This window comes from Equus quagga, chromosome 3, assembly GCF_021613505.1.
Source record: "Equus quagga isolate Etosha38 chromosome 3, UCLA_HA_Equagga_1.0, whole genome shotgun sequence".
Lineage (NCBI taxonomy): Eukaryota > Metazoa > Chordata > Mammalia > Perissodactyla > Equidae > Equus > Equus quagga.
In genome coordinates, this window is record NC_060269.1 from 74816751 (window position 1) to 74830805 (window position 14055).

A 14055-nucleotide genomic window follows, 5' to 3' on the forward strand; every position below is an offset into this window, starting at 1 on the left:
CCTGTGTGCTGAAATTGGGAACGTGGATGCCTGCCTTCTGAGGCGGGCCCCTGAATCAAGGCACCCCCCAAGTGCCTTTCAGAATTAGCTTTTTTCAAGCAAGCGATCCACAGGTCTGAAGTGACCCAGCGGTGTGTGCTCACTGCTGCCCTCGCTGATGTTTGAAGTAACCTCTTGATCTACCCACCACCCAGGTCCTCAAATAATGTTTGCACTTTTCAGGGCAGTGGTCTCACCATGTTTTTTTTACTGACTGTCCCAGCTGAACATTTTAGGCAGCTTTATCTTAAATCCACTACAGACCTGAAACCATCTGCTTATTTGAAAGTATGTTAAGTGCATCAATTAAAATCAACAAATATTTTTATTTAAAATGAGTCGTTGATTGATTCATTGGGGAAGATTGAGGTTATATACATCATCCGATTTCTCTCTACTTGTTGTCAAGTAGGCATAGCCAGGTTTGTAAAATCAAGGCACTCGGATTAAGAGTATTAATGTCTTTCACGTTCTGATTGTTTTCCCCCCAAGAAAGCTCAGTCCCATAAGCAGAATAAATACTTCTAGAACATTTCGAAAGATTTTCGAAAGGATATTTTCTTCTGAGAAAAGTGGTATCAAAATATTTGTAAAATTATAAATTTTAAAATGTCTATTTATCCATCTAAAGATACTATTTGAGCACCTTTAGAACTCAGCTAAATTAGAATGGTTAGTTTGCCAGAAGTAGCTGACAGAGAATCCCCAAGAAATGATGCCATTCTGTTTTGCATTTTATAAGAATGTTTCTAAACTGATACTCCTGAAATCTATTACACAAAAGTCATGAGATACGTTTTCCCCCTGATGGAAAAGAGCCCAAAGTCTCCTGTATTTTTTGATTATTTGAGGACTAGAGTCTTATTTTTGTCTTAGTAGGAGAAAAGTAACTAGATTATTGGTTTCTTTCCAAAGATCCTACAGATGTTCTGTTTCATTACTGATTGATTAAATATTACCCTGCCGAGACAATAATCTTTGACCTGCAGACATCAGCAGAGATTGGTAATAAATAAAATTCTAAAATAGAAGCAATTTCAATTCATAAAACCCGTACATTTAACCAGACATTCTTTGAAAAGTACATCACTCAGTCTAGGCAGAGCTACTCGTGGATGCATATAACTGAGACAACATCGTGGGTGTATTGAATAATCAGGGAACGGGTTATATATTATTCTGCTAATTCAGTCTTTTTCATGTCAAAAATATTGGTAAACTTCTGAAAAACAAGGTGGGTACAGGGTATCTTTGTACAAAAAGTAGCCTGTGTCCTCGCTGTGGAACATGTGGAACTGAGATGCGATTTCACTGAAGCCCACCCTAGCACTCGTAACCCTTGGAGACATCTATTGGGAATTGGGAAACTGTACATATGTTGGAGTGTTGGAGCCCTGCAAATGAATGAATGTCTGTGTATGACAGACTTCAGAGAGAAAAAAATTTTAGTGTTATGTAATTGGATCCTCTTTGAATGATAAAGCTTAACTCATTTAAATTTCTATTTCTAAATCTATAATTTGATATCATCCTTTTTCCATGCTAGCCTTGTTTTAACTTGTGTGTGTTCTTTTTAGGTATCGCATGTACAGGAAAAGCCAAACAACAGGCTTCCCTTCTCTCATTACAATTTTTTCAGCACCAAATTACTTAGATGTATACAATAACAAAGGTGAGTGGTTTCCAATCCCTCGGGCAGTCTTGTATAGTAGGTACAATAATTCTTAAGCTGTTTTATTTTGGTCTGGTTTTAATTAAGCATTTTTAACCATTCGTTTTCAACTTTCTTTTGTGTTTGTTGTTTGAGTCAAATTTCGTGACTATCTTCAGAGCTGCAGCGTCAGCTCGTCTGAGGTGGGACCCAGGCACTGTTTCTTTTAACTGTTCTTCCGGGAGCTCCTGGTGTACACAGGGTTGACAGTGACTGCACTGGGAGAGGACGTGATTACTGACCCCAAGGAAGAGAGCAGGAGGGAGGGCCAGCTTGCCTTCTTCCGTCAGGGTCATCTCTTTATTTGGAAATGATGTGCAGTGTTGCAGAGTCAGTGATAAAATGTGAAAAAGTCATTAACCCTAGTCGGTATTGGTCACTGGATGGCAGGGGGAAAGGGACAGTTGTCCCCACTTTTCTCGTTGCCTCATTCCTAGAAAAGAGGTGCTGCCTTTAGTACTCTGTGGCAAGAAGCATGCAGAGTAAAATAAAACATGTTCTCAGTGTGCCAAGTGCTGAGAAGCCGGTTGACAAAGTGAGACTTTTGGGTGATTTAATAAAAATATAACACACAAAGTCATTAAGTAAAACTAAGAGAGGCAAACACTGTATTCATTCAACAAGGGGTGATTTTCTAGAATGGTCGTTCTCCAGCCTTGTTTAAGGTAAATATGATCTGGACATTAAAGGATGGTTAACGTTTTATTAGAAAGAGGGAAGAATAAAGTCAAGGCCAGTGGTTTTGATTTTTTTTTATTTTTAAGCAACAAACACTTTTTCCCCCCAAAAAAGTGAATCTTGAAGCTTTTTGTATAAAACCAAAAAGAGCTAATTCCCTTTGATTGGCTGAGGGCTCTCCATCTTGGATCCGTGAGTAAGTTCCTCTGGGGCACCTGCAAGGGACACAAGGACTCAGCAGGGCATCTTGCATGTCCATCATGATCCTCTCATTTACCAAAAGTATGTAAAATATGAACTTATGTTTTTATTCTTTTATGGCATTAAAATTTTCTTTTCTATTACACTTAATTGAAGGGAGTGCCCAACAAGTAATTTTCTTGACAGAGACTGATTACTAAGTAGCCTGTACTATACTTGCAAGTTTTTGAATAAGTATTAAAAAGTCTACACAGTAAAAAAAAAAAAAAAAAGGAAGAAAACTGAGATTTCACTCTGTAAAAACAGACTCGTTGAGACCAATAGCTCTTTCTCGTGCATTGCTTCTTTGTCTATGGTTCTGATTTAACAAGGTACGATCGTAAACAGCACAGTAGACGTCAGTGCATGCTGTCTTTGAGTTTTCAGTGCTTTCACTGGCTTCTCTTGCCTTTAGAGTAGATCATAATCTCTCAGGAAGGGGATAGAAGTGTTTCACTTTGGGAAGCTTTTCATAAAAGAAAAACTTCTCCCGAGAGAAAAAGATAAACTGATAGGAAGAAGAAAGATATATTCTTCGGCTTGAGCATAATTTCAAAAGACTTTTGTGTAATTCTCTGCAGCACTTTAAAGCTATTGTGCTAACACTGTGTACAGTATGTGGGGGCGGGAGTCAGTTATTCACTGCTGAAGTGAGGGTTACTGTATTTGAATAAAATAAATGTTAACTAGAATTTCAGAAGGCAGTGCAGTAAAACTGGGTTGCAAGGACCTTCAAAACACAATCAGTAGAAAGACTGCAGTGAAGAATCTGTGAGCTAACCTTTTGATTCTTAGAAACAGATGATCATAGAGGCCTCTGGAATTATAAGCTAACAGTTACAGTATGGTTTGATTTTTAAATCTCCTGAGAATTAAAGCAGCATAATAGCTCTCTAGCAAATGAAAGGAGGAGAAAAATTGTTTTATTCCACCATCTTAAAACAGGTGATAGTTGTGGGATCCGCTAAATGTCTAAATGTCCAAGAGCTCTGATTAGTAGTTCATCCTTGCCTGCAACCTGAAGCAGCTTCCAGAAAGTGGTGAGGACTGTCAGTGTCCCATCCCTTGGTGTGGCCCACATTAATTCCTTCGGTTCTTATCCTTTCTCGTCTGCATGGGCATAGGCGAACAACTCACCCATCCCTTTGCTTCTCTTCCCTCACTCTGACCACTCCTGCTGACTCCTGCCAGCTGCCGGAGAAAAGATGCAGATTTGAGTCACAGCTCTACCATTAAACAACTAACTCATCTAAATTCACTGACATGAGGTGACATCTCTGTAAAATGAGAAAAAAGTTTTCTTTTGTGAATAGTAGATGAAATTGCTTTGAAACAAAATGCTATGCAGTATTAAGATATTATCATCATTGAATATTTGATGTTGCTCTGATTACGCCACGTGTCAGTGCAGGGCTTCACAGAAGCTGCAGGAGAACGCCCCTCCTCCCCAGCTCCTTCCTTTGGATATCGCTTCCTGGGTTGATCTACCATCAAGACCTGTCTCTCCACCTCTTTCTTGTGGAGCCCTTCACTTTAGCCAAACTGTTCTGCTCCTTGCCACGAACACCTTTTGGCTTTCCCTTTCTGCACATGATTGCCCACACACTTCTTTCCACCTGGAATACTTGTCTCCCTTTTCTCTGCCCGTCCAAATGGACTGGACCCTCCCCCGTCTGTTCCGTGAAGGCTTCTGTTGGTAGTTCTTCTCGGAATGCCTGCAATACCAATCATTTGCCCTTATACTTATCATTTACTTCTTTTTTCTGGTTAGCTTTTCCTATAGTTAGCATTCCTGTAACTTCCCAGATTATAATTAGTTTGAAGCAGGGGCTTTTTGATACACATTGTGAAGCCAAGTTGCGTGCCTTATACTTGGTAGGCAGTCACTGCATGCATTGATGGCAGCATTTTCTCTCTGGGAGTTAATAGCAAAACAGTGCCCAAAGTACCCTGTCAGTATCGAACACAGAGCTTTCTCTCACTTTAAAACCCTGCCGTAACCAGTGCCAACACCCTTTCTAAATTGGAGTTAAACATTTGCTGAGCACTTTGCATATTTGAGTTGTTTTTCTTCTATAAATCTGTAGCCCTAAAGGAAAAGTCATTTCATGATTACCCAAATTCACCAAACAGAAGAAAAATGCAGCGATAAAACGTAACCTTCTTCTTCTTTTTGTTTTAAATTTGCAACCTATAAAAGTGTCTTCAGGGGCCTGCCCGGTGGTGTAGTGGTTAAGTTTGTGCACTCTGCTTCAGTGGCCCAGGGTTCACTGGTTCAGATCCTAGGCATGGACCTACGCACAGCTTATCAAGCCAGGCTGTGGCTGCATCCCACATATAAAAGTGAGAATTTCAGCACAGATGTTAGCTCAGGGCCAGTCTTCCTCAGCAAAAAGAGGAGGATTGGCGGTCAGATGTTAGCTCAGGGCCAGTCTTCCTCAGCAAAAAGAGGAGGATTGGTGGCAGCTGTTAGCTCAGGGCCAGTCTTCCTCAGCAAAAAGAAGAGGATTGGCGGCAGATATTAGCTCAGGGCCAGTCTTCCTCAGCAAAAAGAAGATTGGTGGCAGATATTACCTCAGGGCTAATCTTCCTCAAAAATTAAAACACTGTCTTCAACCTCATCCACTCACCAATGCTCCAAACCTTCATTGAGGACTTAGTATGTAGCAAGCGCCATGCTGGTATTGGGGACATAGAATAAACAAAATGATGTGATCTTTGCCCTAGTGGGGTTATCATCTGATAGTGTGACAGACAGTAAATAAATTATTCCGCTAATAATTATTTAAATATATTTGGAAAATACTACAAAGAAAAGAATGGTATGGAATGAGAATGGAAATTAGTCTGTGGGGACAAAAAAAGCTTAACTGAGAAAGTGGCATTTAAGCAGTCTTGGAATAAAATCTCTCAGTATTGAGAAATACAATGGCAGATGTGATCTCTGTTTTAAACAATTCAGTTTGGCCAAAAACTATGATGAATCTTGAGAAAATGTGTTGTAAACCTTGGTGTGAACAGGTAGATCCTTTATCTCTCTGGTGATACACCTGTGCTTCAGAAACCTGAGCTAGGTTACAGCGGGTTTCCATGTGGTGCCACTCCTCTGTAGTTTAGGTAAGCTGTCACATGGGTGGTGGGGTGGTGGGTGGAAGAATGTATGACATAGATGTAGAGAAATATAAATATACGTACCAGGGGTCTATAACTCAGTTTCAGGAAAAGCTACTGACAGTAGAATTAAGTAATTAAATAAAATTCATTAAATAAAATATATTTTGGATTTGAGAGGACAATCTAAATGGCAGCCAAACTAGTTTGGCAACCAAGACAAGAGATTAAAATGACAACCAGCAAAAAAATCAATTCAATATTAAAGTAGATTAACAAAAAATGGGGCGGAGAATCAGGTTTTGAGGATGGACAAGCAAAGCATCATTTACTAAAGTTCTGAGATACCCTTTTAGATAGGAAAAAAATGTATTATGATGTTTTGGACTTTTAAACTAGGCAACTTGGGAGAATTTCTTATAAAAAGCATTTCAGTCTTAAACCGGAACTTGATGTTTTCAACATCCTCAAATATTTTCCATCAAAAAGTAGTCATGGGGGCCAGCCCAGTGCCATAGTGGTTAAATTCACACGCTCCGCTTCAGCAGCCCAGGGTCCACAGGTTCAGATCCCAGGGGCAGACCTACACACTGGTTATCCAGCCAGGCTGTGGCGGTGTCCCACATACAAAATAGAGGAAGATTGGCACAGATGTTAGCTCATGGCCAGTCTTCCTCACCAAGGGAAAAAACAAGTAGTCACGGACTTCCGGAAGATAGCATTCACAAATAAAAAGATAATTTATGGCTTGGCATAACATTGTAAGGGAGGACTGAATTGCTAATATAATGAACTCCAAGGTAAGAATCTTATTGACAGTCATGAAGTGAACATATAGGAGCGAATGCAATGTATCTGAAGCCAGCTTGCCTTGGTCCCTGACTTCTAGCAGGAGCACTGAGCCCTGAGTGACACCGTCAACACAGTGTGATGTTTCCAGGCGCAAGAATCTCTTCCCGTGCTGCACCGCAGTTCTCTCACCCCAGGACTTATTTCACCATTCAGAATAATTTTCACAAACTTAGAGATACCTGGTACCTGACTGGTTCAGGATCCAAATGCAGAACGAACTAGATCGCATCCTCATCCCGGGTGGGAGAGGGAGATGGGTGGTCTCTGGAAGGGAGTAGAGTCGGTGCCCAGGCAACCCTGAGTAGCATCTGTCTGTTTCTCTACAGCGGGTCAGAAGCTTCCTTCCCTCCAGCGTGGCGCCCATTTTGTAGCAAGGGGCCATTTCTGTGGCATCTGAGGCCTGAGTAGGCGGGAGCATAACCTTTAGCATTGACGTCAGCATTTTTAAAGCATTTGGTATCTTTACAACCACAGGCTTGTATATGGTCCCTGGCTGCTTTACAGGCCAGATAAAATTCATCCAGAGATTTTGTCCAGTGGCAAATTTTCCCAGCCCTTACTTTTTCCTGCCATCATCTCACATCTAAAGATCCTCTTAATTGATCTTGAGCAGCTATTTGCCCAGATCACTTATTTCAGTATAGAAAATGTAAGGATATACTCATGGTATCATTTTGTCATATGATATTTGCTAACGAATTGTAGGCCAAGTATTTTTTTTGTTACTTAAGCAAATCAATAAGTAAGATACCCCCACACCAAAAAAAATTCATTCCCCTTCATTTATTTGATAAACACTCTTTATCCTGATGAGTATTGCTAGAATTACACACACTAGGAAGATAATTTCTTCATAATGATTATTAATCCTAGGACTGTTACTGAGAAATGTATGGAATATAAGAACTTAGGAAGGCAGAAAGCAGAAAGCATGAACAAAACTCCTAGTGTGAAGTACTTTTATTTTCGATATGAGATGGTAGCACGGAAACGTGTGTCGAGGTTGAAGGCTGAGGAGAAGTGGAGGCTGGGAGGTCATGCTTGGTTCTCAGGGGAGTTGCTGCTCTGAGATGGATGGATAAGATTAACTTCAGAGAGCTTCCAGCAGAATGTCCCCTCTTGCTGCCTGTTACATACAGGACTCTTCAACATGTGGCCGCAGTCTGTGATTATAATTTCGGTACCATTGTCAGTATCATTGTCACTTTGGGATATAGCTTGGTATATTTTCTCGGTTGGTGATAATATATTTAGTAAATGTGAATATTTCCCTTCAGTTGGGATAGCATGCTGTACAAATGCTATTGGCTCTATTTCTGCAAGTAGTGTATTACAATAATAACAACGAACATATATTGAGCACTTGCCACTGGCAGACACTGCTCTGCGTTTCCGTGTATAAATGCATTTAACCTTGCAGCAACTCTGAGTTACATTAACATCTTGATTTTGTAGATGAAAAGCTGTGGCACGGAGGGTTCACGTACGTTCCTCAAGGTTCAAACGAGCTGGTCAGGGACTAGCACTGAGGCTGAAACTCAGCACAGACTCCAGAGCCCACAGGCTCACCTCTGTCTGTGCTTTTCTGTGTCAGCTTTGTGCTGTGAAAGCTCTCAGGGCCAGGTTTGCGCTCATCGCTATTCAACTCAGGGCTCCATTAGGTTTAGGCGACTGACTAAGGTTTTGAAATGAAGAGTCAGCTGTTATCACATTAAAATTACATGAGCGTTATACATTCACATGTATACGTTACTAAAAGAATAAAGTCAGAGTATTTTGTATATTATTCTAAAATAAATAATTAATTTCTCCTTTGAAAAGTGTCTCCTGAAGTGCTGATACTTTTGCTTTTGTTTATTCAGCGCCACCGTGAGAGTGTCATTGCTGGAGGCCACTTTATTAATAGATTAGTTTCAGTCCAGTGGTCAAGTTGTTTACGTTTGAACATTTAATTAATGAGATAGAGGATAAAATAGAAAAGAGAAAAATCTCTCAAGATTTTTTATATGAGAATTACTCTCACTATATATCTTAATTAAACTAATCTACACATGATCTGTGTGTCTTTGCTCTAAACAAACGACCTTCTTGGTTTCTTAACCATCACCACTGCATAATTGTAAATTTTGGCACTTAAGTTAGTGAGGAACTTTAACAAAGTGACAATACAGTGGGTAAAATAATCCTTGCTTTTCACAAAGGTTTGCCCATAGAATTGCAGGATTTTGGATCTCAAGCTGTACAGGACCTCAAATGGGGTTAAAGACAGGATCCCCGGGCAATGTTGAATCCTCCAAGATTCATGTCAGTGCTTTTCTGCTGCCAGTTGGACAGGATCAGCTGGGGGATATATCTTGAGGTGTTGCATTCCGCCTTCTGACAGATGGTTAGAAGGTTCTTACACTGGACTGAAACCTACTTCTCTAGAAATCTAATTCTCTGTAAAAGCATTTAACATGGGGAAAGCAGGGACAATATATATAATGGTAAAGACATGAATCAGTGCGTTATCACTTGCTATTCATTATCTAGAAATTCTAGATCCTAACTTTCCCCTGACAATGTCACAAAGTCTGCAGTGACATTACTTCCACAGAAAATAATGTAGCTATCAAGTGTACAAGCTTAATATTAACTCAGTGCCAAGGATATATTGGAGATAGCAACCTCACTTCATACCACTACAAGCTTGAAGATGAAAAGGGTGTTCTGTGATTGCACACAGATACCAACAGTTTTCAAGGTACCTCCCACCAGGGTATAGTCACCCTTGTTATGCATTCGGAACTGGTGAGTGTCAGCTGCTCTGAGTGAGAGCATGTCATGGGCACAGTGTTTCCTATGTCCATGCTGTCTCCTCTGGCAGGTTAAAACTTCATCTGAATCTCTCTATCTCACTTAGTCTAGGGTTGCTTAAGCCTTATTTTAGCATTATAATGATGTGGATTAGAACTTAAAAGGAATATACGAGCTAAGACTGGTAAGAAATTTAAAACTAATTCTTTCATGTTGACTTAGCAAAAAATATTTAATGGAAGAAATTCAAATTTTCTATGTGAAATTGTAATGATAGAAATGATTCATAGTGTTTCACTGGACTTGAGCTAATTCCAGGGATTGGTTTCTGGCCCAAATTCTCTGGATCCTAGTATTTAGATGTGACACATTAGATGGGAATTATAAAATGGCAAAATATTAAAAATTGACAGGCTTCCCCTCCTTGAGGAGTTTGAAACTGAGCCAGGATACTTTGCATTTTTCAGGTGCCAAATATTTTATTTTATATATTATCATGTACATTGATCACATATTTTACTTGATCTTCATACTTTGACAGTGACAAAACAGGTATTTTCTTATCTTACAAGTTTGGAAGGTAAAGCTCAAAGAAGGAGAAATGTTTGCCTAAGTTCACACAGTGACTATGTCACAGAGCCAATATTATTTCCACTCTTATCTATCTTAGAGACTCTTTTACGATTTTAAAACAGAGTTGAGCCTTAGAAGTGACACGTTACCTTTTTCCTAAATTCCTTCATGCTCGCTTCAGACTTCTGTTCGTATGTGGTTAGTTACATTGTCAGTGTCCTGACAAGTTAAATGTTTTATGGTTTTGAAAATTTTCTTTACTTTTTCTTTGCCTGCCTGCCTGCCTTCTTTCTTTCTTTCCTCTCTTTCTCCATCTTGTCCTTCCTTTCTGTATTTCCTTTCCTTAGATGTTTTCTTCATGTAGTACTATTCACTATTAATCATGTGCCAGGTACGGTACAAAGCTCTATAAAAGAATATACGAGATCTATGCCTCCTCCATCCCTTCCATCATCTTCCTTCCACTCACTCTACCAAAATGTCTCTATTTGAATAATGACCTCATTCAGAATTTTCTGACAGAATATTAAGAAGGGAAACACGTAACACACACACATATTCATAAGATGGTCTCATATTATTTCATGATTATATCTGGTACAGTCTCCTTCCTTCACATAAGGAAGATAACATCATCCAAATTTTATGTAGGGGACTTGTAGCAAAATTAAAAAAAGTTACAGGTGCCATGAAGGGTGCATGGACAAGATAAGGGGAGCGGGCCAGGGGCTAGATGTGGGCATAACGGATTATATCTAGTAACATGTGTGTGTATCTTGATAAATACAAAAGCATGAGCTCATAGCTTCAAGGAAATTATGTATAGATACTGCTTGTATTCATTAATAATAAAATTTTTCAGGATAGTTGAAATTAGGTCATTACGTAGAAGTTACTGAGAATTTGCCTGTGGAAGACCCTATGTTAAGTACTGAATCAAACAGTTTAAACATTAAATTTTTCAAGAAACTCGTGCTGAAGATTACGACAAAATTACCTAAAAATTGAAACTTGAAATCAGTCTTCATAATGCCTTGAACACTTACTTTGGGCCTGACCTTCTGCATTATGGAGTGAAAGTGAGTTACAAGTGTAGTCCCTGCTCACCAAATTCAGTAACCCTCATGAATTGGTAACTTTCCCTTCACCTAGGTAACTAATAATAATAAAAAGGGAATCTTTTTTAAAACAGAACCCATCTGGCAAGTCCAGGATATTGAGCAAACAAAAAAAGGAGATGAGAGTTAGAATCAGATTTCCAATCGGGAGGAACAGTAGAGATTGTGTTGATAGATGATATAATATGTACTACAAAAAGTATGCATATATAGGAATATGCATGTATATCTTCCCAAAATATTAAATGAAAATTGTACCCCAAATAAGTAATCTTTATGGGAAAATGCAAATTTTAAAAATTGTATAGCATTTCTCCCAGAATCAGAAAAAAAAAAACCCTTTCTGGCAGCGTACCAACATAATCTTATCATACTGCCAATGGACATTATACGTACATAGATCCTCCCTCAAAAATTTTATCTGTTAAGCCAACATTCCTCCTCCTCTGATGGTAGAACTTTGCCAAAAGAACACACTGATGCTAGTTTTTCTGCTAGGGTGTCTGCAGGTGGAAGAATTGAAAGGAAAAAACATCCTGGATCTATTAGGCACTTTTTTCCTGGATGGATTATAATGATTCTGGAGTGCCCCCATTTGTTTCCCTCTCATCTTCGTTTCTTTTCTGTCCCTTCTTTTGAAGATGGGAATGGATGGTCAATTAGAGTTAAGGAGATGAAAAACTGTTAGTAGAAGGGTGAGAAAGGGAGTAAAATGTGTCCTTTCTGTTCTTTTGGCCTCTCCTCTTCCCTCTCTTAAAACAGCCTTACTAGTGTTGAGGACGCCTGAGGTATGTTGGGATCTGACAGTTACTACTGTAATGTCCTTTTCAGTAAACGAGCTCTGCATTCCTTTTGGAATCTACTTGGAATGTGTTGAGCCCATGGTTGGTGGAGCTAGTCAACGCATCTTGCTAGCAATATTTTGATAACCTCTCTTAAATTAAAAGCTGTCTTTTAATCTTTCTATTTTTGTCGCTTTTTGTCCTGTGATCAGCTTCCCTGGTGATGGCAGTTGTAAAGAAGATGTTGAAAAATGTTATCAAGTTCTTATGAAATATTGGTTGTTGTGGTCTCATCAAAATTTCAAAGTAGGAGAGGCCTCTTTAATTTACAGATTTGGACGTGGCTTAGCAATTTAGTGCAGGGTTTGGTAGGCAGAGGCATGGATTAAGATCTAGATTCTGTTTCTTGAGTTTCGCTGTATTCAGGGGACTTAGTTGTCCCTAATTAGAAATACTAGAGGTCCAGGGCCTCTTCCCCATTCCCGAGTAGGAAGATCCTTTGATTACTCATTTTATACCTTTTACATAAGCATTCTTACATGCTTATATAGGATTCTACAGGTACAATAAAAATGATTGGACTGAGTAATTGCATAAGACCGTAATTTTGACATCAGAGAAAGAACTGGCAGTCAGTCAGCCTCTAGATTCATGGGGATTAGTATTCTTTCTATTATACCAAATTTTCTTCCAGCTATTCATCACAACTGCATGTGCAACAGAAGAGCATTTGTTTCTGTGCTGTCTGGTCTGCTCTAAACCATGATTAATCATCTAAGGCCCGTATATGTGTCATAATCCTTCTCCAAGCCTCTGATGTCATTGTTATATGGTGTGCAGTCATGTGTAATTGCCGGCAGAATAGAGGAGTTTCTTGATGGTAGACTTTGTTCTTTTTCCCTCTCTCAGTTTCTCAGACAAGGTCTCAGGAGGTGGTCTCGAGTGATTCTTGAAGTACAACCATTTGTATTATTTATACTGCACGGGAGATAAACTTCTTTCCAGTACTTCAGAGAAGAGCACACTCTTAGGGTTCCAGTTGAGTTTTGTAATCCCAGTGACAGTCAGAGGCAGCCACAGGGGCGGAGGATGTGGGAGGTGGAAGATGAAATGTTAACTGTGAATGTCATGACTGTAGATATTTGGTACTGTTTTGACTTAATTTTTTTCTTGTATTTTTGTGGTATATTTATTATACAAAAACATAAAAATTCATGAGTAATTTATTAATGTAAGGTTACTCAAGAAGTATTTTTTCCTGAATATTTTATGTTACTGAAGAAAAAAGAAGACATATTGGTATATTTGCGTTTTGAAGTTACTCCTTTGTTACTCCTCTTTTTAATCTATAGAAAAATAAGAAAAAATTCTGTTAATAGCCTTTAGAATTACTGAGAATATTAACCAGTCATTGCATTAATGATGAGGCGTTTGTTGACATCCTTCAGATCTGGAAGAGGTCTTATAAATTATCTAGATGAACCCAGATAGTTAGGTGAGGCGATTGAGACTTAGAGATGCGCGTGGCCTGCGGTTTCCTGAGTAATTAACCACAGAATCCATCTAGGGGTCTGGACTCCTCGCCTTCCAGACCAGTGGTTCTTTTTAGAAAGAATAAATGTGGAAGGAGAATCTGTGTCCAAAACTTGGTAGACATTGAACAATTTAAACAGTTAGACTGAGAATATTCTGGAATACTAGAAAAATCAGGGACTTTAGATTCATGCCAAAACTGAGATTTGCTGCTTCTCATATTTGACCTTGGGCAAATAAGTTAACCTCTCCCTGTTTGCTTATTTTCAAAATGCAAATGATAAGAACCTCTTTGGTAGGGATATTGTGAAGATTTGTGATTATGCTTGTAAAGGACCAAACATAGTGCCTGGTGCATAGCAGGTGCTTCGTAGATGTAGCTACTGTTAAAATGTATTATTTCTGCTGTTAAGAAACAAAAATAGAATATGAAAAACAGTATGTGCTTTCTCAGTAGGCAGTCAGATAAATTGTGTTGAGCCAGCGTTGAATGAATAAATGCTTTATCTCACCAGCCACAAAACAGAATTTCTGTTGTATCTATTGGACAAGTCTTACCCGACTTGCAAATTTGCATCCTATTTCATGTTTCTCAAACATGTATTCTGGAAAAAGCTTAAAG

The 14055-nt window shown here is 39.0% G+C and overlaps 1 protein-coding gene across 2 annotated transcripts in view; it reads left to right on the plus strand.

Moving 5' to 3' along the window:
• Positions 1 to 14055, plus strand: part of PPP3CA (protein phosphatase 3 catalytic subunit alpha) — a 282357-nt gene that overhangs the window by 229623 nt on the left and 38679 nt on the right. For both annotated transcript variants that reach the window (XM_046656313.1, XM_046656314.1), the window contains exon 8: positions 1617 to 1711. In XM_046656313.1, coding sequence (XP_046512269.1) covers positions 1617 to 1711 — 95 coding nt within the window. The remainder of the gene's footprint in view (positions 1 to 1616; positions 1712 to 14055) is intronic.